Below are 27,107 nucleotides of genomic sequence, written 5' to 3' on the forward strand. Positions count from 1 at the left end.
AATGTTTCGATATATTTCCATATGAAGAGGACTGACACGGCGTCTCCTTGATCGTTTCAGAAAGGAGGGACATTCCAGGATTATAGGATTATATTATAAATTTCGGGAAAGAACTTCCATCAAGCAGCTAAAATCTGAACCTAGATAGTTGGTGAGGGTCATACAACCCTAGGGCTTGACCCACACAATGGGATTGGCGGTAATGAGAACTGTGTCAATGAGAGAGGGAACTATCGGGGCGTGGGCTATTCCGATCATCAGCAACACCAATAGATTTTGGAAGCAATATGATGCCTATGCAAACCCAAGGAGCTATGGAAAGCTACCATCACTACAAGAAAAAGACCCTTTTACGACGCGCAAAATATGATGCTCATTGATTTATGTTACGCAAGAGAGAGTGACATTAAAAAAGTGTCATCTCTTCAAAAAATTTAAGTATATATGTCGCGCTTTATTGAGTGCCCTTAGAGTTAGTGTCTAACATAAAAAACTTAAAAACACGGAGGGCATTTAATGTAAAATGTGCGCCGTCTCAATGAATGTCGCATTATAATTTTTGTGAAAGGCGCGCGTCTCTTCACAATAATCGAGGTTACTAATAAAATATCTAACACTCACTATTCATCAGTCACTTCACTCTCTACGATTCGATCGACTCTGAGACCTCGACTCGCCTCCCCTTGCAGACAACGTCTCCTCCTCCAATCGTTAGGTTACTTCTCCTCTGGCTGATTTCGCCTCGCCGACGACCGTGGGCTCAACTGACATCATTGGAGACTGCTCAAATTTACGTGCCCTAGGTCCGATTAAGGTGTTCCTGTTGAAACGATTTAGGCCAAGTGAACTTCCCGGTTGGCCAGAGAACCCTGTAACAGAAGAGAAAGAGCAGAAGAAAGTCGACACAAGGGGAAGAAGCGCCTGGTAGCCATGAATCTGATGCTAAGTTGAACACATTCAAGGGTTTCTCACCTACTGAAGCTTCTCAAGTCGAACACAAGGTAAAATCTCAAGCTTCTCAAGTTATATGTAATATTTTTATCCCCTTCTTTCATCTTGCGAACACTTTCTCTGCTTTTTATCCCAAACTTTCACCTTGTCCTCAAGGTGAAGAAAGGATTGGCTAACCGTGTATGTATAATGTCAGTGGCCTAAGAAAAGAGACGAAAAATCCCTCAAAATTCTCTTTATCAAACTCCCCTGTGAGATGTTTCTCTTCAGGTTCTTCGAACCCTGGTCTGGTAGAACGTAATTTGTTTGTTTTCTGATTGTACATATGAAATTATGAAATCGTGTGGTATCTTTCATTTCGATTGGGGGTATGTATGGACGATTTGTAATAGGGATTGAGATTATGAAATCATGGGTGAAGCATTCATTAAACCCTAAATGTAGATGTCTGAGTCGAGATTTATTTTTGAATTGTTGAGAAATTCTGCAAGGACACTCGATCTTCTCAAGAATTATTGGATACATAGAAAAAAGTTCTAAGTTGTTTGACTTAATTAGTCAAAAAGCATCTTATTCTGGAACCAAAAGACTTGTTAGAGCATATTAAACATTGAAAGTGTATGTATTTATGCTTCTAACTATTTTTTCTCGTAGGACTATTGGCAAGAGGATTAAAAGTGCATTGATCTGGGTGGTAACTACAACTATTGTATGTGGCTTGGTGCTGGGCATCTTATACGGTTAGTATCTCCTCCACTTATTAATTTATTCCTACAAGAAACATTTTCACTTATAATCAAATGCAATTAGGAGTAGAAGCTACTTTTAGTCATTTAGAAGGTTGATCTCCCTGGTTTCCCATGCAAGTAGGTATGATGGGCACTGCCAAAAAAATTAGCTTACATGGCAAAAATTACTATTATAGTTTTGCATTTTGTATACTTATAATAGGATTGATGAATGAGATGTTTCTAGGCTTTGACATAATCTGACTGTGGTTAGTTTCATGGTCACACTAAAGCATAAATGGGCATGATTTCTGAGTTCACAGCATTGCTTGCTTTATGAAAACGTGATTTTTAGTTACTTTAATGAAGTCTTTTCAAGAAACTTACAACATTCGAGTTTTAGAAAGCTCTTAGGCAATTTTAACAAGTAAAAAGTCTTTTTAATTGGATTTATGAGTGATTTAATGTGAATTTTTGAAGATCAGGTACTTTTATCTCGTATATAAAAAGAGCAGCTGAGAGCAAAAAGCTATTTTTTACAGTAACATCAATGTATGCATCAGTTATCACAGTACCATGATTTTTTACCCCTATATTAGAATGAATACGATTCCATTTGGCTGTTTCTCTTGAATATATATGCATGCCAGTCTCTTGTCCCACCAATGTTCAAATCCTTAGAGCCAGAAGCAACAAACGCATGCTTCAAAGTATAATATCCAAGCTTGCATTATGTGAACCTTCCTTCACACATAACTTGCTAAATGCTAATGTTCGTTAATTTTTTTCATAATTGTGCATTGCAATATGCATATAGTTACAATGAGTTACAATTTTCTTGTTACTTGCTGCAGGCTCAAAGGGTGATAAAGCAACAGTTTCTGCTATAAATTACACTGATATTCCACATACTCAGGTAAGAAAATGTATTTATCTATCTATCTATTTTTTAGGGTACATAAGTTTTTTATTTTTCATTTTCTAAGATAGATTCTATTATATTATTTTGATTAAAAATTCATTTTTGTGAATATTCGTTTAAAATATCCAAGCCTTTTTAACTTAACATTAAAAATAATCAAAAGCCTAACATATATTGTACATACTCTACAAGCAATACATATAACATATAGCTCAACAGAATGAGATTAAAAATAATGTCATCCAAAAAGCTTCTTGCTACTCTACAAGCAATACATATAACAATTGCACCTCTTCTTTTCTAACAGATCCATTATGTTCACCCTTTAACAGGATTCATACAAATCAATTCAATCATATTATAACAAAAACAATAATTAATCTATAACTAAAGTTATTATAGATAATAAAAACAACCTTGAGAAACAGAGAGTTTACCTGTGACTGTGAGTTACCTTGATTAGGTTGCAGTTGTGCTCCTTCTTTTCTAACAGATCTTTTATAGATCTTAGGTACTCACCCTTTCACAGGATTCATACAAATCAATTCAATCATCTTTATATAATAATAAAATGATAATTAATCGATGTGTGATGAAAATTTTACTAACCTCAATCTGCCACATTAAATCAGGAATGGAAACAAGTAGAAACATCAACTCATTAACCAACAAAGACAGAAGAGAAAGAAAGAAAGAAAAAAAGAACAAAGAACAGCCATACCTTTAGGAAGTTCTTATGCAGTATTAATCACAATTAACATCAAACATAAATATTTATACATTTTTAGAATGTAACTGTCAACTGACAATTAATACCTAATTATGACAGTTACTTTCTATCTAACTAACACAACTTTCACTAATTCCCATTATTAGAAATACGTGAAACCAAATATCAAATGCATGTATTTATATTTGTAAGATTGGGCTTGGAGCAATCTATATTTATTAAAGAAAATATTATAGTTAGATAATTACATATTGAAAAATAAAGCTAATTTTAAACAGATTAACCACCCAAGGGTAAAAAGGTCACACACATAAATTATGAAGTAACAGGTTTGCAGGTGGTTTTGTGTTGGACACCTTTTTAGCCCATTTCTAACTTTCAAATTTCTGCAAAAGATCATATTCAAAATTTTAAAAGTATTTCTAATTTTCAAATTTTTGTAAAAGTTCATAAAATTTTATAACAAACACATAAAAATATTCAAACAAGCTGAAAAAGTAACTGGATGCTGAAAAAGTAATTGATAACCTATACAGTTTTGGTCCCTGATTCAGTTTTGTCACTATATAGTTTTGGCCCCTGTACAATTTTTTTGTCCCTGTATAGTTTTGGCCCATGTACAATTTTGTTTTTGCATAGTTTTTGTCCCTAAACATGCGTAATCATTATTGCTTTAAATGGTAAATAATTATGTAGGTTGGCAACAAATGTTTAATGGATAAATCATGGATTTCCTCTAGTAGATTATCAAATGCATATGATGAAGGTGTGAATGCTTTTCTAGAGTTTGCACAAACTAATAATCCAAAGTTAGATGTTATTCCATGCCCTTGTGTAAATTGCATCAATTTGTGTCACCACTCAATTGACAATGTCCGTTATCATTTGTTTGCCCACTGCTTCGATGAGAATTATAAGATTTGGTCTTTCCATGGAGAAAAACAACCCAATAGTGATTCTAGATGCCCTAACAATTCCATTCCTCCTGATGCTATTTATACAAAGGATATGCTACATGATGCCTTCAAATATGTAGACGATGAACCTGATTCGTTGAAATCACTTCTTGAAGAGTGTGATAAGCCACTTTATGTAGGGTCAAAGTATAATGCACTTAGTGGATTATTGAAATTCCAACATTTGAAGGGTCAATTTGGATGGTCTGATGCTAGTTTTGATGCTATGTTGTCTGTCCTAAAAGATATCTTACCATTAAACAATACCATCCCTAGCTCGATATATGAGTCCAAGAAGTTGCTAAAAGGAGTAGGTCTACAATATGAGAAGATTCATGCATGTGAAAATGATTGTGTTCTATTCTGGAAAGAACATAAAGATGCTTCTCAATGTCCAACTTGTGGCACTTCTCGTTGGAAGAAGAATTCCAAAAACGTACCTTCAAAAGTTTTGTGGTATTTTCCTATCATCCCTAGATTTAGAAGAATGTTTTCAATACCACAAATTGCACGTGAGTTAACTTGGCATGCACAAGGTCGGGTCAATAATGGGAAGCTTACTCATCCTCGCGATACCCCTTCTTGGAAGCTTGTTGATAACACATGGAAACAATTCGGACAAGAAAAACGAAATCTTAGATTAGCCTTGTCTGCTGATGGTATCAATCCACACAAGTCATTAAGTTCCAAGCATAGTTGTTGGCCGGTTATCCTAATAACATATAATCTACCCCCTTATTTGTGTATGTCAAGAAAATTCATGATGTTGACTCTGTTGATATCCGGGCCAAACCAACCTGGTAACAATATTGATGTCTACTTGGCACCATTGATAGAAGATCTAAAGCTCTTGTGGGAAACTGGCGTTGAGACTTTTGATTCTCATAAGAAAGAATACTTCAATTTAAGAGCAATATTACTTTGGACTATAAGTGATTTTCCCGCATATGGTAATCTTTTGGGGTGTGTTACCAAAGGTTATTATGCTTGTCCAATATGTTCAAAGAATACTTGTTCACAATGGTTGCCAAAGTCCAAAAAAGTATGCTTCCTTGGGCATAGAAGATTCCTACCACTTGAACATCCTTTTCGCAAAAGAAAAAAACATTTCAACAATCAACAGGAGCACGATTTTATGCCACAACCATCATCAGGTGAAGATATTTATGACTATCTGGCGGGATTTGAGACTACATGGGGTAAGAAGATAAAGCTAAAGAAGGTAGTATCAAAGAAGGTAGGATCAAAGAAGATAAAGTTAAAGAAGATAAAGTCAAGGAAGGGAGCGTCAAAGAAGGAAACGCCAAAGAAGGAAAAGACAAAGAAGAAAAAAGAAAGTATCGACGAGAGATCTAAATTTTGGCATAAAAAGTCGATTTTTTTTAAACTTGAATATTGGAAGAAGTTGCATGTTCGCCATCAGTTAGATCTCATGCACATAGAAAAAAATGTGACCGAGAGTGTTTATGGGACAATGTTGAATTTGCCTCGCAAGACGAAGGATGGATTAAGCACGACAAGATCTTGAAGCGTTGGGCATCAAGACTGAATTATGACCTGAACCAAAAGGGGATCGACAGTGACTTCCGCCTGCCAAGTACACATTGAATTCCGCAGAGAAACATCTATTTTATGAAACCCTGTCTAACATAAAAGTTCCTTATGGGTATTGCTCTAATTTCAAGAATCTTGTGTCGGATGATGTTTCAAAGATGAATGGTTTGAAGTCTAATGATTGCCATGTACTAATGCAACAACTTCTCCCTTTTGCAATCAAAGGGGTGTTAGATGTGAAGGTATGGAGAACAATCCTAAGCCTGTGTCATTTTTTCAATGAGTTGTGTAGTAAAGTTGTTGATGTTAGTAAGCTAGGCAAGTTGCAAAGTGACATCGTATTAACATTATGTTTGTTAGAGAAGTACTTTCCTCCATTTTTCGATGTCATGACTCACTTGATGGTGCATTTAGTTAGAGAGGTGAGGTTGTGTGGCCCGGTTCATTTTAGGTGGATGTATCCATTTGAGAGATACATGAAAACACTTAAAGGGTATGTAAGAAATCATCGACCTGAGGGTTGCATTGCAGAGTGTTATGTGGCAGAGGAGGCCTTAGAATTTTGTTCAGACTACTTAAAAAACAAGAAATCAACTGGCAATCCTCATGAACGTGTTGATGAAAGAATCCGCAGTGGCAAGCCTTTATCAAAGGCTACAATTGATGTTGTAGATGCTCAGTTACTTGATCAAGCTCATCTTTATGTATTACGAAACACTGCTGTTGTGGAGCCGTATATAGAGTAAGAATTACATGAAACTGTATACTCTTATACCATTATCTGTCATATAAAACATTCTTCTAACTTGTAATACACTTTAGGCAACATATGTTGGAATTGAAGGATCTCAACCCCCGTCATGCTCGCAAGAGTACATGGTTGCAGAGCCAACATAGTCGGACATTTATTAGTTGGTTTAAGAAAGATGTTTGTTTTTAAAATAAGATTGTTAGAATTACAATATTTTTAATTATTTTTTTGAATTACATTAATTAGATATTTTTCTATTAGGTTGGAAAACGTTTGGCTAACGGGGAAGATATTTGTGATGATGTTCGTTGGTTGGCCAAAGGGCCTAATTTTGCTGTTACTAAATATAGCGGTTTTGCCATAAATGAGTATCATTTTCATACAACATCTCGAGATGAGTCTAGAACAACTCAATGTAGTGGAGTATCTTTAGTTGCACATACTATGCAGATTGCTAGTGCAAAAGACTTCAATCATGTGTATGGTGTTGTTACTTACTTCGGTCGTATAAAGGAGATATGGGATCTTAATTATCGCATGTTTAGTATTCCTGTATTCATGTGTGATTGGGTTGATAGTTGTGGAGTAAAAAAGGATGATTTAGGATTCACGGTAGTTAACTTTGATAGGCTTGGTCAGAAGTCTGAACCCTTCGTATTAGCTAGTCAAGTCAAACAGGTTTTTTATGTTCAAGATCAACAAGATGAGAATTTGCATGTTGTTGGATTCACACCTCATAGGATGTACAAGTATGGATCAAATGGTGAAACTGATGATATGTTGGAATTTGATGTTACTTTTGATTTAACACAAGACTCCGCTTTATTAGACCTTGATGATGATTTTTTGTGTACGCGTCCGGATGGCGAGGGCATATTAGTTTAAATATTTTTTTGCAGAATAATAAAGTTTTTGGTATGTTTTTATTTCAGATTTTGAATGTGATTAATTTTTTTCCAACTGCAACAAATAACAACGTACTTAATTTAATTTGAATCTTGTTGAAACAGGTTGTGTTTTTGTGACATGGAATCAGATTCAGCTTCTGATCATGATGAGGACTCCAAACAAAGAGGTCCGACAACAAAGACAAAAGCTAATGAAGTGAAGCTTGTAATAACTTACAATAAAAAAGGTGTCCCGATTGGAAAGGAAGCCACAAAACTGTCTACTTTTGAGGGTTTGGTTGCAAGAACAATGGTTCCATAACCTATGACTCGTGGCTGGATGTTAGTGAGGAAGTAAGGGAAGGGTTATGACAATATATTTTGGTAAGTCTCTGTTTTCTTCCTGTTATTACCTTTGTTCAGATCTGTTTTTGTCCTTATTTTTGTCGCTGTTCAGATTTGTTTTCGAATCAACCTTTTTTTATGTTTCAGGAAAAGTTTGTAGTTGACCCAAAGAGCTGGAAGCAAACTCTCCAATCGATCGGGAAGAAGTGGAGAAACTTCAAACATTATCTATATGCCAAGTTCATTAAGAACCGAAGTAAAGATCCCAAGGCAAATCTATTCAAACCTCCGAAAGATTATCCGTTTATAAAGAAAGAAGATTGGAAAGTTTTTGTATCCCATAGAGTTACAAAGAAGTGGGAGGTTTGTTAAACTTTTCTTATATGCATTTCTAGTTACAATTTTAATGTTTGTAGTTACAATTTTAATGTTTCTAATGCAGGAGAAAAGTATGAAAGCTAAAAATACCCGTGCACATCATAAATACAATCATCCTTTGAGCAGAAAAGGTTATGCTGGACTCATTAATGACATTGTATGATTCCCACTGAATATTGATTATTTTATTTGTATATATTTATGTTAATTGATTTTGTTATTCTTGATAATTTAGATGCAAGGAACCGGCAAGACGGAAGAGGATATTGATAGGACAGTGCTGTGGAAAAAAGCAAGAGAGTTGAAGATAGGAGGATACGATACAGATGTGAAGATGATTGTTGATAAAATTGTAAGTTTCATTAATTCCCAAATATATAAAAAAAATAACATTTGTCCCATTTTATTTTTCTAACATTTGTCCCATTTTATTTTACAGGATGAGCTTCAGAAATCGGGAAGCTTTGGAGAGGTTACATGTGGAACATATGATGTGCTTACAGAGGCCTTGGGTACTCAGGAACAACGTGGGCGTGTACGAGGGATGGGTAAATTTATAACGCCACAACAATACTTATATTTACCCAAGAATGTTAAGTATTACTTGGAGATTGAGAACGAGAGGGTGGATAAACGAATCAACAAACTTGAAGATGACTTGGAGAAACTAAAAAGAGATGTACTTAATGTTTCTGAAGCTGCAAGTTGCCAAATAGGGGGCGTCATTGAAGATTTTGAAAAACAACCACATGATGAATCACTTGTAAGTCCTTGAAGACAATTATGAAAAATATATTTAAAGAATTTTCTTTTTCTACAAACTAACATACTATATTTTGCAGGATAATTCATGTCTTCTTGCGGTTGAATTTGCTGCAAACGTAGTTGCTAAAGGAACCATAATGAAGTATAGTGCATCGGGTATTTTGAAATATATTTGCATTATTATTATTTATATATTTTCATTTTTTAGAAGATTGGATCTTAATTAGTTTTTATGTTTATGTAATAGATGAAAACATTGAAGTTATGATTGAAACAATTTTGCAAGGAGAAGCTTTAATACCCTTTCCACTTGAAGAGGAGTTCATTGTGAATGTCAAAGATGGACTGGGACACATATTAAGCTGGCCAAGACACTTAGTTATTCGATGCTCTGACCTGGTAATACTATTTGAACATATTTGCCCTTGGTTATCTTAATTTTTCTGATATTTGAGTGAGTTCTTTTTTAGCTTCAATTCAGTAAATGATTCCTGTTTCATTCTGTATTTTTGATTGCATTTGTAGGGAAAAGTGGTGGCGAAATCTGTGAAAAAGCATGCAACACCAGTGAAGAAAGCTGCAACACCAGTGAATGAAGATGTAACACCAGTGAAGGAAGATGCAACACCTCCAAAAGAAGAAATAGGAAGTAATAAGAAAGAAAAGGGGATAGGAAAAATGGTTGATGGAGAAAAACAACCATGTGATATGGAAAAAGGAATGATGTGGAAGAAGTGATTGGAATAGAAAAGAAGATTAAAAAGGAGAAACAAAATGTCACCGTGCAAAGAAGCTGGACCAGAGCACAAATGAAGAAAAGGATAAGGATTGAGAAGAGTAGTATTTTGAAAATGACGGCAATGATGGCTGATGGACAAGTTACAAAGGTTGATTCTATAAAAGTACAGAGTGAGAACAATCTTTTTGGGTACGATAGTTACACGTACTTAGATTGGGATGATTTTAAAGCAGTTCTTACAATGGATGAGCTGATCGGTGCTGTTATTGTGTCTTATATGATGTAAGTGCAAGAAATTTAATTTAAATAACAATGTGTCTTAAAACAAAATTTTTTAATGAATTTAGTGTTTGTATGATAACAGGGTGTTGTTTAACAAATTGAAGTATGGCTCCCCAGAAAGAGACCATGGAATTTGCTTTGTGAACCCGACAGTAATCTCACCAAGTACGCGTAAAGGGAAATCTAAGAATATTGACGATGCAAGCAGATCGGTTGTCTAAAAGAAAAGGCAATGACGTCATCTTTATGCCCTACAATCCCGGGTATTGTTATTTGACATTTTATTTTGAAAATGACTATAATTATGTTATTTGACATTTTATTTTGTTTGTGGTTTTTGTAGAAGACATTGGGTATTGGGTGTACTAGACATGAAATCGGATACTTGCTATTATCTTGATTCCTTGAGCTCTGGCAATTTCAATATGCAGTTGAAGCAAATTGTTGATTCGTAAGTAATATAAATTATCAAAACACTTGATGTGAGTAAAATAAACACATATTTGTTAATGTTTTATAGGGCAATGGTTCTGTACACTACACAAAGTGGATCCAACAAAAGGGTTAAACTAAATTGGGTTAATGTTACGGTCAGCACTTAATTCCTTATTGAAATTGTAGTTTTAACTTTATTTTTTGGATCAATTGAAATGATCATTTTATATGTAATTGTGTAGTGTCCAACTCAGCCCGGATCTACCGAATGTGGCTACTACATGCTAAGGTTCATGAAGGAGATAGTGGAAGAAGGAATTGAAGTGTTGGTCAAAGACAATGTAAGGATATAGGATTCTACTTTCATTACTATAATTTATGGCATCCTTACTGTTACAGAATATGTGCTTTCATTCATTTGAAAGTACAATGCTCTATTAAGAAAGAATAATTTACATTTTATACTTAGTTGTTAAATATAGCAACTTACTATTACATAATATGTTAATATGCTATTTTTTATTAATAAAAACAATATGCAAATGTTTTCACAGATCGGGGATGGCAAAGCTGAGTACACAACTGCTGATATTGATGAGATACGTGAAGAATGGTCAACGTTTGTTACAGGCTTCATTTATCGATGATATTTATGGTTTTTTGACAATGTATCCGCAAAACAATGTTATGGTTAACAGTGAAATGTTAGGTATGGTCTTTTGACATGTGTAATGCTAGGTAGTCTTTTGAGACACATGTACAATTTTTTGCTAACTTTTAGTAATGTTACTTAAGGTAACTTGACATGTAGTTACAACTTAGGTAATTCAACATATATGTAAAGTTGTTTGACATTTAGATGAAAATGAATGTTTTGGTATATTTGTCATTTATTATGTGTATTCACATTGTAAATGTGTGTCGTAAATGCACGTCGTAAAAACGTCATAAAGGCGCATCGTAAAAACGAGAGACGTAAGGTTACGACACGCGAATGCGTGACGTCTTCCTTTATGACATGGCCTTCCTTGACATGCATTGTGTATCATAAGCGCGTGTCGTCTCTAGACGACGCGCATTTGCGCGTCGTCTGTCTTTGTGACATGGCCTTCCTTAACACGCAATGCGTATCATAAGCGTGCGTCGTCTATAGACGACGTGCATCTGCGCGTCGTCTCTCTTTATGACATGGCCTTCCTTGACGCGCATTGCGTATCATAAGCGTGCGTCGTAAATGCGCGTCGTCTATCTTTATGACATGGCCTTCCTTGACACGCATTTGCGCGTCGTCTGAGCCTTTTACGACGTGTAATGAGCGTCGTAAAAGGCCTTTTTTCTAGTAGTGCATAGGAAAGTTGGAGGAGGCATGGGGGATAGCCATGGACATTCAAAAGACTTACTAATGTGGAACTTGCTGCTAAAAGGGAAAAAAAAGGTTATGCTTAAACTGCGATGCCAAGTTGGCAGGGGGCAATTGTTACCCTAACGGGTCCTATAAATAGCCTAGTGGGAAAATAAGATGAAGAAGAGGACCAGGAAGCAAGGAAGGAAGGAAGAACAGTCTGATACATAGAGATGTAAAAGAGTCGAGCCGAATGGAGATTCACAACGATCCATGCTCGTTTAAAGCTACTAAAGCTCGAGCTCGAGCTTGTAGAACATATATGAAGCTTGGGATTGGCTCGTTAAGGCTCATTAAGGCTCGTTTCTCCGTAAAGCTCGCTAAAGGTCGGGATCGACTCATTATTTTCATATTTTATTAATATATAAGTAGTAAATAAAATATATAAAATAAAAACAAATTATACAAAAACTCGTTTCAGCTCACGAAATCAAACGAGCTCGTAAGTGTAGGCTCAAGATGAGGCTTATTTGTTAAATGAGATTTATTCTAGGCTCAAGCTCAGGTTCGGGCCTGTTATGGATCGACTCGTTTCGAGTTTCTAATGATCCAATCCCAAGTAGCTCACCAGTAGCTCGACTCATTTATTACATCCTTAGATACAAGCTAGGATCATGCTCACTTGGCTGCGGTGGAAGTCACATTAACCTCGGTTATATTGTTAACGCCCCTATACACTATGAAAATACATGAAAACATGGGCGGTCTTGAAGTGGTGATACTAATTGACAGCAGGGCAACTCATAACTTCATGTCACAACGCTTGTTGATATGTTAAAGGCTATTAGTGTCGGGTAACATGTAAGGAGTAATGTTTGGTAATGGAATGGTGTAAGGAAGCAAAGGCATTTATAAGAAGATGATTCTCGCATTACACGAACTACGGGTCATAGATGATTTCCTGCCACTAGAGTTAAGCATCACCAATGTCATACTGGGTATTAAATGGCTGCGAAAACGAGGGATATGATTGTCAATTGGAAAGATCTTACCATGATACTGTGGAAAGGGAATAGAGTGTAAAGAGTGTTACACCGGTGGGAGATCTGAGCTTGTCTAGGACTCCGATTTCTTTCAAATCATACTTGAGGTCGTTATTAAAAGAACAATATGAGTTTATTGTACAGCCAAACCGTTTAGCACGAGAGCCAGAGGTCACCGAACCGAGTAAGTTTTTTGGGGTAGCCAAGGCCCTGATCACATAATTCAAGAACGTGTTTAATCTACCAGCCGGACCACCTCCCTATCATAGTAATGAACACAACATCACATTACAACAAGGAACGACCCCGATAAGCATACAACCTTGTTGGTACTTCTAATGCGCAAAAGGACGAATTCAAGAGATTACTACATGCGATGCTGGAAGTTGGTATGATTGTATGATTCAACCTAGGACCGGTCCTAATTCCATCCCGTTACTATTGATTAGGAAGAAGGATAGTAGTCGGAGTTTTTGTGTGGATTATTAGGTCGTGAACAAAGCAATCATACTTAGATAAAGTTTGGATACACGTATTCGATGATTTAGTAAATGGGTTGCACATGGGCACTATCATTTCGAAAGTGGATCTAAAAATCGGATGTCATCAAATTCACATGAAAAAGAGGATGTACTCTAAATTGCTTTTTGTAACTACGAAGGACACTATGAATTCTTGGTAATGCCATTTGGGCTAAGTAACACACAACACACAAACCACTTTCTAATCCTTGATGAATGAGGTATTTCGACCGTCTATATATAAGTTCCTTCTAGTATTTTTTGATAATATACTCGTATATAGTCTAACCATGGAAGAACATTGAGATCACCTCGAAATCGTTTTACATCATTGAAGGAACGTCACTTGTCTACAAATAAAAAGAAGTGTTCACTCACATAAGATCATAATATAAGATCAAGGATCAAGGAAACATTTTGTTTCAAGGGAGCTAGTGGATGTTGACCCGATCGAGGTCACAATGATGTTAGAGTGATCGGCTCCCAAAACGTTACATATGTTTGGGTTTTTTTCTTTTTGGACTGAGTGGGTACAAAAACATTGTACAAGGTTTGGTAAGATTGAGTGGCCCGTAACTGTAACTAACTGAGCAACTGAAGAAAGATAATTTTCATTGGATTGAGGAGGCAACATGCGTTTTTCTACAACTCCCACTACTAGAAAAAAAGGTTTTCCTTGTCTGTCATAGATGCCTATACATGACAGACAAATGTCTGTCATTGAAAGCCATGTCATAAAGGAAAATGACAAAATTTAGGTTTGTCATGAACATTAGGTTTGTCGTATTTTCTGAAAGTTGAAAACTGTTCTCGTTTTATCTGTTGTGTGGATAAGTCCGGGAAATAGTATGACTTCGTTGAAACACAAAAAATGAAAGGACACTTTCTTCTTCATTCTCTCTCAAAATTGATTCTGTGTTTTGTGCCTAAAATCAGAATCGTTTCTTCAGGAATTATCCTAGTTTGGATTTCGTGATACCCAAGGCAATTAGGGTCGAAATATCAAACAAGGAAAGTGTATCACACGATTCCTGTTTGTGATCCAGATTTCCAATAACCCAATTTCAAAACTCCCCAACACAAATTACACTAACATTCACAGCCAACTAATAAGCCAAAGGGACTTTGTACCTATCATGGTCTTCATAGATAGATTAGAGAAGAAGAGAAAGAGAGGCTGAAGAAGCTACATGGACCAACACATGATTTATTAGGAAAAAAAGTATACTGTGAGTCTATGAGCAATATGCCATTTTAAAGCCTTGTTTTATCCCTATTAACACTTATAGAATGGAAGGAAAACGTAAATGAGGGCAAATCTATAACAATTATAACTCTTAGTCAAATACTTTTGGGCCCATTTTTTTCAAAAAGTTTTGCCTATAGTACTCATGAATATGACAAAAAAGAGGAATATTTTGTGCACCCAAGTTACAAAGCAAACAATTAGGGTATGTGCTTATATGAAGTCGAAACTACAAAGAAACTAAGTAAAATCAGAAACTAGTGTCATAGAACAGGGAAGACATTCATCTCAAAAGCTATTGTTCAGAAATAAGAAATAATAAGAAAACAAATTAAATGATATTCTTATGAAACTAGGGTTTATTCTGAGGTTTTAGTGTTAGAGTAGAAAGGTTCAAGATGTTACTTCTCAAGATATAATAAAGTTGAGTGACTGGTGTCGGATGGCGATGAAGAAGAATCAGATCGCGAATCAGTGGCAGAAATGACAATGGCGTGACCGGTAGGGCAGTGGCAAGTGAGCGAGTTGTGAAACGAGGATGGAAATGGTGAGGCGGTAAGTCCATTTCTTGAGTGGAGCAACCCTAATCGATTGTTGTTTGCTTTGATTTCTCGTGGTGTTGATGCTTTTGAATGATCATACGAGCTTTGAGGGTATACTAACTCTAATCGTATAATCACTATAAAGTGGAAATAAGAAGCCACATTTGTTCAATGGACTTAAAACGCAATACGAAGCCTAGTGCAATGGTTAAGGCACAATTGTTGCTTTCTTGAGTTCTCATGATCGAAACTAGCTTCCACCGTTACGTATGTTTTTATTTTCGTTGTGCTTTACGCCTACGATATGTATTATATATTAATGTTGTGCGATATTGATAGGACTAGCATCCTCTTCAGTTGGTTAAGTCGATTCACCAACAAGTAAGAATTTTGCTTTCAACACTTATTTTTAATATTCCTTTGGCAGCTTAACCTATATTAATAGAAATTCTTTCTTAAAGTTGGAACTTGTCCCTCGTTGCTATTCATATGAAAGTTGAGCAAACTCAATCTCTTATATAAAGCAAACCCCAATTTCTCAATTGTCAAAGTTTGGTTTGGAATGGGTTTGGGTTTAAACCCGAAACAGATCCAGTAAAACCGAAAACCCAAGAAACCAAACCCGTGGTTCACTCTTTAGGTTTTTTTTAGAGTATTCATCAAAATAGGATTTTTTTTTCTAAACACTATCTTTTTGTTTTTTTTCCTCACACCAAAGTGGAGCTTTTTCAAATTGGTTTTCGCGTTTTTTTTCGCTGCTTTGTCATTACTTTTTTTTTTTGTACTAACCTAGTGGTTTATTAGTGTTAATATTTAATTTATATCTTTTAAAATTGCTTCAATTTTTTTCCTACTATATAGTGCTTATGTACTTGTTGACATAGCATCATTATATTATTGTTTGGTATTACTAACTTTTCCTTATAGTATTGACGGAAAAAAATCATTATAACTTACTCTTTAAAATACGACATAAAATTACGACATATATTTTGGTTTATCGAAAATAATTGATATTTTATGATATATGACTTAAATTTTATGACAGACTTTTATGCCTGTCATAAAAGTGTTGTACGCCGTAATTCGTCTGTCAAGAAAAGCCTTTTTTCTAGTAGTGTCCAAACAACAATGATATAAATACCGGTCTTGGTAATACTGTATTTTACCCAAGGAATTCATTATGGAAACCGATGCATCATGCCTTGGGTTGGGGGCAGTCCTCATGCAAAAAGGAATACCAGTGGCCTAAGGCCAAATACAGTTAGGTCCTTGGTACTGGTTCTCGGCACAAGCCAGTTTAGGAAAGAGAACTAATAGCGATAGTATTCGTCATTCAAAAGTGGCATCCATACTTGGTGTGAAAGTGTTTCATACTTCAGGCAAACCAACGAAGATTTAAATGTTTGCTTAGAACAACAAATCATTACTGAGGAACATCAAAATTGGATGTCCAAACTATTAGGATATAATTTTGAAATTCAATATAGGCCCAAAAAAACACAACTCATATACATTCATGAAAGGGGACATCGTCAACCTTCGGTACCGTTTCAATACCATGGGTAGTCTAATGGAATGAGGTTTTGTGAGAGCTGTCCTGGGCTCGAGAATTGTGGATAATAAGGCGACATGTTCAAGAAGGGACTTCCACACCACCGAGGCTTAGTGATGAAGGTGACTGAATCCTTTATCAAAGTTGTTTAGTGCTGCCTCGATCATCATCTTGAGTTCCTTGTCTAATTCATGAGTGACGTGCGAGTGCAATTATGGGACATTCAGGAGTACAAAAAACTTACCAACAAATGGCAAAGGAAGTATATTGGGAGGGTATGTGTGAAGGCATAGCAAGAATAATGGTGGAGTGTGACGTGTGTCAACACCATAAATATTTGACAATGGCATCGGGAGGATTGTTGCAACCCTTAGAATTACCAAAAAAATGTGTGGGTGGACGTGACAATAGATTTTAAGATTGGGTTGCCAAGGTCAGCGAGTTACAATGTCATTTTTGTTGTAGTGGACTGCTTGAGTAAGTACGTGCACTTTGTTCCATTGGACATGTCTATAAGCATCACCAATAATATGAGAATTAATTAATGGGTTTAAATGTTAGATTTGGATTAGGTTTGTTGGGAAACTGGTATTTATAGGGTCCGACATTATTTGATGAATAATTAGAATTTTATTTTGAATCTAATACTTGTGGATACCTTCCTGTTTCTTGAATTATATAAATTCTACCTGGTTCTCATTATAACCCTCCTATGATGTGTATGACCCTCCTATGATGTGTATGAGTGTACCATCCTCAACAACGTATCTTCTTCATTGGTGTTGTCACCCTCATTGGTATTGTTCTTTGTGTTGGTCTTTTTCTCAATGTGCTTTGGTACAAGCCTATCCTTTTTTCTTCTTCAAAAATGACATCCGTTGTAACTTTGATTTTACTAGTCTTGGGATCGAGTAACTTATAGGCCTTAGATTCAATGCATAAACAATCCTAAGAGTACATAATCCACACTCCTTCCATAAAGCTTAAGTCTCTATTGTTGTGCACTTGTGGTACATGAAATATAACATAGGGTTGGAACTTAGAAAACGTCTTCCAAAATCAAAAACTATTTTTTTTTTGTTTTTTTTGGAAAAAAAAGGTTAAAAAGACCTTTTTATGTCTTTTGTCTTCTGAAAAACAAACAATATTTTTGTCAAATGTCTTTTCCGCCCACAGACATAAAAGGTCAAAAGGATATTTTTGTCAGAAAACAAACACCACCTTATCATTTGTTGAATGGAGATCAAACAATCTTGTTTTCGACTAAACTGAGGTTGTAGTTAAATAAACAACATAAACATGTTGATTGCACCCATTAAGGTCTTAATAATCAGGCCTTTGAGGCGATGAAAAATCTTACACATTCCTTTTGTCAAGATATTATGACCACTTTCTTGTAATCGTGACATACTATGATTTGTTCCTCAACTATGGAATATAGTACATATCACAAACATTAGGATTGATTCCATTCAATTTTGATCTTAGCATTATCATAAGCAGTCGTGTTCATTAGTTCATTATTATTTTGTTTCCAAGTTTCACTATGGTCGTGTTACTATCATACAGAGTACTTGAGAACCATGATTGATCTCCACTCATGTGGTTCACTCAAGTGGTTCAAACATCTTAGGGGGTGTTCTAGATTTCATTTAAAAAGAACTTATTGACTTATTGGCTTTTTGAAAAGTCAATAAGTTCAAAAAAAAGTGGTTGTTAATGTAATAAGGACTTTTAAAATAACCTCATAATCCTTTCAAAAAGGAGATTTTAATAAGTTAGGATTTCTAACATTTAAAAACTTCTTATAACTTTTTGGTTGTAAAAGTCAAATTCTCCTTAAAACATGTATAAGCTAAGACAAATACTTTTTAACCTATTGACTTATTGACTTTCTCACCACAAAAACTAATCCAAACACTTTTTAAAAAACTCATTTTCTCACCACCATAAATCAATAAGTCCTTTTGCCTAAAAGTCCTTTTAAGGTTCAAAATGAAATCCCAAACACCTGCTCAAAATCAGGGAACCATCATATATGTTCTTAACTTCTTATGTGTAGTCCACTAGAAGCAGTTCACTTTCTCCTCCTTCCTCTTCAAGATGGCAGTATAATTAGTCTCCCGGTTCCACAACCTCTGCCAGCTTGTGATAATAAATCAGGGGCGGATTTAGGGGGGGTCACCGGTGGCACCGGCAACCCCTCATTTTTCCGGCCGTAGTGGAAAAATTTTCGAAAATTTTTACAATTTTTATTTTTTCTATTATTGGGCAACCCTTAACTTTCCCGTGCAACCCCTACTATGAAATCCTGCATCTGTCCCTGTAATAAATACATGCTAGTGGACTTGTTAATGGAAGCACAAGAGAAATACTTGAGAAAGAAGGTATGTTATTAACACTGATTTCAGTTGGTGTAGCAAAGCAATTATCGAAGATCATGATGTCTTGATGGCATTAGTGATCTTATCGGTATTGATATACTAATCATATATGGCAGGTTTGTAAAAGTCATTTCAGTAAATGAATTTCACTCTATGGTAAAATATCATGGTAATAATTTCTTAGTATCATGTTTCGCATTTATGAGTGTTGATAACTAAAATCCCTAATAAATACACCATAGAAATAAATTTCTCACTATCGTGTGGGTACCCCCCCCCCCCTTTATTTCCTTTCGGATTGCCGATGGCAGAGCTTCACGGTGATGTCCTTCCGCATATACTGAAAAGATTGAATGTGAGGGATCTAATCCGATGCAAAAGTGTAAGTCTTGGGAAAATTTGATCTCCGACTTTGGTTTCATTAAATTCCATATGAACTATAGTTATCAAATTGATTACAAAAACAATGATATAGATAGGAGGATTGTTATGTCAAGGGTCTCTTATCGCAACGGGTCGCATGTTTGTGATGTTGATGACATATTATTTGATGATCGTGATTGTCATCTTCTTGGTTCTTCCAATGGACTTGTATGCATCTCTTCTTTTGCTTTTCAACTTGTAGTAGCCAATCCCTCAACTAGAGAGGTTCAAACACTACAAGAGCCTCAAATTCTTGATACCAAGCATTTATGTTGGGGTTTTGGCTATGATTCATCTACGGATGATTACAAGGTTGTATTAGGGTTCCTTAAACGTGTTGGTTGGACATGTTTTCAAGTGTTAAGTTTGAAATCAAATGTTTGGAAACTAATTGGAGATGTAAAGTATTCGTTTCTTAGTAGGATTGGTATCTTATGCAATGGGGCACTTCATTGGATTATGAAAGATTCTTCATCTCCAAATAAGAAGAGAGTCATTGCTTCGTTTCGGCTATCTGAAGAAAAATTTATCAAACTTTCCGAACCTGATGATGAGCAATATGAATCTGGTGTTGCTAGCTGCCCAAATATGAATTTAGGTATTATCAAAGATTGTTTATGCGTATCTCCTTGTGATGGGTTTAATGATAACTTATGGATGCTGAAGAACTACAATGGAAAGCTGTCTTGGGAAATGTTTGAAAAGGAGTGTGATATGAACTTAGCTTTACAATGCTTGAAAGAGCAGGAACATTACATTCCTAACAAGAGAACTTTGTGTCGTGATATGCTGTTCTACAAGACTAGGGAGTATATTTGTGCCCCTATCTATATGGAGAGTCTTGTATCTCCCTATGTTAATGGGAGGCCAAAGAGAAAGACACAAGAGAGTAATAGCAAGAAGAGTTGTAAGGTGCGTTCATTTTGTTTATCATATACTACAAACTGTGGAGTTATATCTGGATTCTGAATTCTTATTAATGTTTATGATGATTCCTGTACATGCCTAAAAAACTGTGTTGATCTTGGCCTCATAGCTCAATCTTCATGTTTACTCATGGGATGCTTTCATATTCTTTTGTAATATATGAGGTCTGCAAATGGACATTATCTATAGTTTAAAGTTTTGATCATGGAGCATACTTAAGTTTACTAGTATTCAAGAGGCTTGGAACTCTTCCTGAATTCACTTATATTCTGTTATGACCAAAGATACCAACTACTAACACTAACCACTCAACTAAGCCTACTTTACTGATCTAACAGTAAAAAGACCTTATTGCCCTCACTGCTCTACTTAAGCCACAACTGACAGGACGAAACGTAAGCCTAATAAGAAGTGTAACAGACTCATTACCTTCACCCAGTATACATTTGGCCTTCATTTATTTGTATTCTTGCAATGCACTTCAATTGCAACTATTATTTACTCTTTGAGTCTGGTATATATAGTGTTGACTGTTCACTGACTTCCCCTTTTGATTTCTCAGTTGATTAAGCGAGACCCTATGCTTCCAGGAGCAAGTGGCTAAGTTTGAGGCTGTTGAAGCAGTTTGGATGACATGGCATTGCTTGTTCTCTCTGCCATAAAGATAACTTCAGATAGTTTTTAGTATCTTATGTTAATAAATTCTGTTTGATGGATTTCAAAAACTTGTGTTTGATGGATTTCAGAAACGTATGTTTGATGTTTTTAAAGTGTTATGAATTCTTACTTTCTAGTGATATCGTGTGTTATGATATTAACAAATACTATGAATAAAAGTTTTAACCATCTTGTGGAAAGCATTCAACAAGAAAAGTTGGGATAGATTTTCTCATAAAAGTGTATTCCTTCATTTAGATTTCTGTATTTCTTTAAATCACATTAGTATTATTGATGCATGTTACTATTTTAATTCTTAATTATTTTTTATGCAGGATCTACTCATGTTCATATAGTTACTGCATCCTGGTTCTTGATTGTCATGTCATTTCATTTTCTATATCTTCATTTTCTTAAATTTCTTATGTTTGATCTTTTCATTTTCTGCAAGTATACCATCAATAAACCAGCTATAATACGCTCTTGGGGATATGTTCTTTGTCTTGCAATATTGTTATGCTTGATATGATTGAATTTGTTAGGATGGTCAACATCCAACACTTGGTTCTCAATCAAAGTGCCACTTCACTGATTCCAACCTAGTGGACAAACAATAGAGATAATTTTTTGTTGAATAAAGTCCATTAATAAACAATATGTTGCATTTTTTAAATGTTGAGTTTGTGTAATGTTTTTTTTCTACTGAATGTAGGTGGATCCCAAATGTAAATACATGATATTAGAAGATTATCAAGATACTATTTTCATACAAAGTCTTGGATTCTATAGAAACGTTTACCCGTGTATAACATTCTAAAACTACGGCTCAACGTTCGTCTGTGACATATTGAACTTAATGGGTCATAGCACCAAGCAATTATAGGACAAAACCTTTATTTTTGGATTGCAGACACAACTATTACTTTACGTTAGAGAAATATATTACAATTGATGTTAAAGTATAAACTCATTATGTGTAATTTTGGTTAAACTCATTCATTTCTTGAAAAATACTATTTCTTGAGATACTATATGATTAGGGCAGGGATTCACATTGGCTCGACTGTGAATGATAGTCAATAAAACTTGGATATCAAATTAGATCGCGTTATACACGATTTGTAATTACTATTATGACCTGTAATGCAATTATACGTGGAAAAATCTACTTGGGAATTATTCACTTGAAAAACAACTTCAAGTTTGGCTGTAAAACAGGAAGTCGAGCACTAAACAAGCGTATGGCTAGTTTGTTTTAGAATGCAAGAGTTAGACCCTAGGCTTCCTGATCAAATCCTGTATGTATACCAAAAATTTCATTAAAGTGGATCAGCAGTATTCGATATTGGCAGCTTGCCTTAAAGCCATCAGTAGCAGCCTTCACTACCTACACTTTTGGCACCAATGTTTCATGACCTAGGCTTCAAAATCTATGCCTTTCAGGGCTTAAATACCTACGCCTTCAAGACCTAGACTTCAAAGGCATCTTAAGGATCTGCGCTTGGAGGCCTTCATGACCCCTAGACCCTACCATTCGTTGTGTCAACGATCATATTAGTTTATATGAGTGTACACTGCATGCTCCCTAACTCTTACTTGAGCATAACCTAAATACCTTTTAGATATATGGGTAAATACCAATTACCTTAAATGCTTGAATAAAAATAACTATATGGTGTGGAACTCAATGCTACTTAGCTGTTTAAAATATATTAAACTGAACTGACTTTTAAAAGCTCTTAGAATATGAGATCCGGTTTTTTTTTTTTTTTTTTTTTTTTTAAATTAGGAGTAGAGCCATTTGTAAAACTGTTGGTTTGAAAAGTACATACCAAGCGTTTGTAGTCCAACGGTTAGGATAATTGCCTTCCAAGCAATAGACCCGGGTTCGACTCCCGGCAAACGCATTTTTTAATCTAGCAAAAGAATGTGTATGCTCATAATCTTATCATCCCATGCATGAAATTGGATTATTGGACTTCCTTGTTTTCTTTAACTTATTAAACCAGAACCACCCAACTCCATGTAATTTCCTTTTTTATTATCGTGCATAACCCATCAAATAAAAAGGAGAATTTGTGATGCAAAATTGAATAGAGACCACTTATGCCCCTGCATCAGAGTATAATTACGTGGCTGTCAGATTGATGTTCACTACAATAGGGTTTTGCGTTTCCTCACCAAAGCCAAGGAGGAGTCTTAAGAATATGCTTTAGTCATGTCAAATAACTTTCTTTTTATGCTCTTTATTAGTTACTTAGGAAGCTAACTACTCATACTTGAATATTTAGGAAGTTGAATACTCCTGATTCTCTATAAATGTAGTTCATGATTGGTATTCCCTCCTTAGTATACCATATGCCAAGGGCGTATTATGTTTCTCACACTACTAGAAGAAAGACTTTTCTTGAGAGACATTGAGTGTAAATACCTATACATGACAGACATATGTCTGTCAAGGAAAGTCATATCATAAATGAAAACCATACACAACATGCATTTATATTTACGACTGACTTTGTATGTCGTAATTTGTAACAAGTTTGTAATGCTCGAAAAAACCCAGCGAACTTAACATTTTGTCTAAAAAGTCCAACAAAGTTCCAAACCGTTCAAAAAATCCCAATTTTGTTTTGTTTAAGTTCATTGAGGTTTTTTTTGAACAATCAAAACATGATTGGAGTTTCGTAAACGTTTTGGAAACTTTGTTGGTCTAACAAGTTATTTTCCCGATACAGTAATAAGCCACGTAATCTATTTCTCTTATTTAACTTTTAGGAAAGTGTAACTTAGTTGGGTTTTTTAGACAAAATGTTATGTTCGTTGGATTTTTTTGGACAGACAAAACATGATTGGGGTTCTTTGAACAGTTTGAAAACTTCGTTGGGCTTGTAAATCATTTTCCCTTTCCATTTTAGGACTCACCATTACGACATATTTTGTATGTCATGAGTTTTGACATAATTTTATGATATATATATATATATATATATATATATATATATATATATATATATATATATATATATATATATATATATATATATATATATATATCAAACAAAAATGCACATTTAATGTCTCATAATACAAAAAAATAAAAATAAATCATAAATATAGAAAAAGACAATCCATTACACAAACCATAATGTCAAATACAAAATTATATCATTACATTTTTATGAATTCTTCATATTATATGTAAAATTAATTTATATGTTTAACTCTGTTCTGTACAATGTAATGACTCATTCCATTCAATTCCTTGTTTGATTCCATCATACTAAACTGTACGTTTATAATCAATCGACATTAGGTGGGCCACCTGTAAATTAACACATGACAAATTCACAAATGAGATTATGATTATCAAACAAAAGAACATAGAATAAGGGTCTTTCCATAATTAGCCATTACACAACACACCTTCTCAGGAATGGCTTAGTACTGCAAGTTATGCTTCTCGATAAACTCAAACAGACCTGGCTTCACAAGCTGAAAAAAAGAATTTGATAGATTAAGAAAGAAAATTAAATGCTATATTAAAGAAAGAATGGATGAGTGAGTGCTTACATCGGCATAAAGTGTAAAAGCCTTCTCATATTTCGCATCAATTTCATACAAAACCGCTAGTACATAAACAAGATAGGAGATGTGGCTAAACAAGATAAGAGGATGTGCTCTGGATACTCAAAACTTCTAGAACAGTCTGCAGTCCAGATCTTGAAGGTACAGCATTCTGAAACATTCTTTCAGGCTTTTCATTAAACCCTAAACCCTGATTGATTAATCATAGAATATAGATTAACCTTTACTAGTGGTGTAACTGATGATGATATTAAGCGAAGATTGTAGCTGAAAAAAACATATATTATATATCATAAAAATGAACTTTTACAAATATAATAATAATAATAATAATAATAATAATAATAATAATAATAATAATAATAACAAATTATTAAAAATGTGGAACACAGACCCGCCCTCGAGAATAACAAGCAATTTTCCATTAGATAAAGAAGTCAGTATTTTGGTCATCTGTGCATAACCAACAGGGGTCACCTGAAATGAAAGATATAAACTTTCAAGTTAGCAAGGGCATTTACGTCTTTTGCACACACAATATATTAAGAAAATTGAAAGATATATGAAAAGCTTGCTTACATCACAACATCCAAGGGGGTCGCCCCTTGCAGCATCAAATCCAGCTGAAATGATTGTGATATCAGGGGCAAATTCGTCCGCTGAAATTAAGTGAGATTTTAAAAGTAAAAACTCAGTCGTAGAGAAATAGGAAACATAATAAACATTAGGTAGAGTCTTCCATGATCACATACCCACAAAAGGAGATTTCACCAAAACATTTTGATCTGATAAAATTGTTTATTCGTAATAATGTTGACAAAATCTGAAATGCATTGTCACACAAGACACTATCAAATGATCAACAAAACTACAAAAACAAATTCTGAAATAAGCTTAACAGACACGCTTAATCAAGATTTTAGTCACATCAATTGTGAGAAATCATAAAGCTCTGGTGCAAAAAAGTAAGGTAATCTGTGTTTTCGCCTATTTTTCCATTAGCAATTGCAATCAGATAATACTTTGACTTAATGAGGTCTGTATTTCGGAACATTAAATATATGTGTTATGGTTCCAAAGTGTTATCATCTCATTTGAGTCAATCAATTTATTTGTTTCTACAAGAGAACACATGGTCACTTTATAAGTGCAAGCATTGACCAATAACAAACTCAATTCAAGAAACTTAACCACAAAATAGAGTAAAAATCAGCTCATTTTCGGTAATTGCTATCAAGTAATATAAAGAAGAACAGCATCACTAAAGTTGAGATTTATGATGACCAGTTTGACCCCAATGTCAAACAAGAACAATTGTAGCTGGATAGATTATTTAAACGATAGAGAAACTAGATTAAATTACTTCTTCTAGAATATCATAGGCATTAACTTAACTATTAATTAAAATTTGAGAACTGAGAATCGAATCAAAATAGATTAACATAGTAAAGAGATTGAAAAACATACCAATAGCAAGTTTTTCTTCTCTTGAAGATCATGTGCAAGATTTTCTTGATGATAATTCAGTAATGGCTACGGAATCTCTGCCGTTTCACGTCAAAAGATTTTGGGAAAAGGGTTACATCTGATCTACTGAAAAATTTAACAGAACGAATTTCAAAGTTGAATAAAAGAACTGTTTGACCTGATTTGATCATATATTAGGTAAAAAAAATGGTAAAAGGGAACAACTGGAGGAAGAGGGTTAGGGATTTTAGAAATTTGAAAGCAAGTTTTCTGATTAGTGAGTCACAATGTAAAAGAATGGAAAATGACACTTTTACATTTTTTTCCCTTCATTGGTTAATATATAGAAAATACCAATTACCGTTTATAAATTTGCTAACCATGCATTGTCATTTGAAGAGATTACCCTGAAGTTCATTGTATTCCCCCTCATAAAGCTCTGGTGCCATGAATTCCAAAGTACCTAAACACATCAAATTTTGAAAATAAAATATCAAAAAAAGAAAAAAAATGTCAAAGGGAATAAGGTAAAAGGTGTGGACCTGAACTTACCAATGACACTGTGAGCAGAACGAGCATTTTCACAAGAAGAGTGGTTAGTTTAATACAAAAATCCATATATGTTATATTGTTCAAAAAGTCAATAAATTCTTGTATCTCCACCTATCTACAGATTGAAGAGAAGGCAAGATCACAAATTGAGATGAGGTCACTCTTCTCATGTCCAAAGATATCTTGTAAAACAGAAGTTTATATAATTACATGTGTTTGCATATCAAGAGGAGGGGGCATGCAACAACCCGTTATTTTTCAAGTCAAGCCTTTTAAATAAAATTCGAGTTTTGTAGATTCCGTTAAGTTCATAAGGGTTAAAGCATGATTTAAATTATATAAATGAGGTTTTTATATAAGTACGTGGAATAAAATACTCCTAAAAATCAAATTTTACCCTTTGGAACTGAGAACCCTCGCACCAAAAACCCTTTTCG

At 34.7% G+C, this 27,107-nt stretch overlaps 2 protein-coding genes, 2 long non-coding RNA genes and 1 other non-coding gene across 5 annotated transcripts; 4 read left to right on the forward strand and 1 right to left on the reverse strand.

The window, feature by feature from the left end:
* The first annotated feature begins 7,496 nt into the window (after positions 1 to 7,496).
* On the forward strand, positions 7,497 to 8,354 carry LOC122194594 (uncharacterized). The gene is made up of 3 exons (XR_006183927.2): positions 7,497 to 7,863; positions 7,972 to 8,187; positions 8,267 to 8,354. It is a non-coding gene; the product is annotated as an uncharacterized LOC122194594 (long non-coding RNA).
* Positions 8,355 to 8,437: 83 nt separating this feature from the next.
* LOC122194595 (uncharacterized) lies at positions 8,438 to 11,244 on the forward strand. Its single transcript, XM_042895579.2, has 10 exons — positions 8,438 to 8,554; positions 8,642 to 8,965; positions 9,045 to 9,123; positions 9,215 to 9,366; positions 9,493 to 9,988; positions 10,071 to 10,251; positions 10,332 to 10,439; positions 10,509 to 10,578; positions 10,666 to 10,764; positions 10,978 to 11,244. Exons 1-5 carry the CDS (start codon positions 8,438 to 8,440, stop codon positions 9,703 to 9,705), a joined length of 885 nt encoding a protein of 294 aa, XP_042751513.2. The 3' UTR covers positions 9,706 to 9,988; positions 10,071 to 10,251; positions 10,332 to 10,439; positions 10,509 to 10,578; positions 10,666 to 10,764; positions 10,978 to 11,244.
* Positions 11,245 to 19,488: 8,244 nt separating this feature from the next.
* Positions 19,489 to 20,448, forward strand: LOC111890889 (F-box/kelch-repeat protein At3g06240-like). Its single transcript, XM_052764954.1, has one exon. It carries the CDS (start codon positions 19,489 to 19,491, stop codon positions 20,446 to 20,448), a length of 960 nt encoding a protein of 319 aa, XP_052620914.1.
* Positions 20,449 to 22,898: 2,450 nt separating this feature from the next.
* Positions 22,899 to 22,970, forward strand: TRNAG-UCC (transfer RNA glycine (anticodon UCC)). The gene has a single exon. It is a non-coding gene; the product is annotated as a tRNA-Gly (tRNA).
* A 1,304-nt stretch (positions 22,971 to 24,274) lies between these two features.
* On the reverse strand, positions 24,275 to 26,604 carry LOC122194596 (uncharacterized). Its single transcript, XR_006183929.1, has 6 exons — positions 26,119 to 26,604; positions 25,231 to 25,310; positions 25,046 to 25,128; positions 24,637 to 24,918; positions 24,490 to 24,558; positions 24,275 to 24,388 (listed from the first exon to the last, which is right to left on the reverse strand). It is a non-coding gene; the product is annotated as an uncharacterized LOC122194596 (long non-coding RNA).
* Positions 26,605 to 27,107: the final 503 nt, after the last annotated feature.

The sequence above is a fragment of the Lactuca sativa genome, chromosome 6, assembly GCF_002870075.4.
Source record: "Lactuca sativa cultivar Salinas chromosome 6, Lsat_Salinas_v11, whole genome shotgun sequence".
Lineage (NCBI taxonomy): Eukaryota > Viridiplantae > Streptophyta > Magnoliopsida > Asterales > Asteraceae > Lactuca > Lactuca sativa.

Excerpts from the sequence above, each read along its gene's own strand:
- LOC122194595 (XM_042895579.2), top strand. The coding sequence starts at position 8,438 with ATGCAAGGAACCGGCAAGACGGAAGAGGATATTGATAGGACAGTGCTG. Across the intron at positions 8,966-9,044 it reads AACCACATGATGAATCACTT|GATAATTCATGTCTTCTTGC; the intron begins GTAAGTCCTTGA and ends TATATTTTGCAG. Across the intron at positions 9,367-9,492 it reads TTATTCGATGCTCTGACCTG|GGAAAAGTGGTGGCGAAATC; the intron begins GTAATACTATTT and ends TTGCATTTGTAG.
- LOC111890889 (XM_052764954.1), top strand. The coding sequence starts at position 19,489 with ATGAACTATAGTTATCAAATTGATTACAAAAACAATGATATAGATAGG.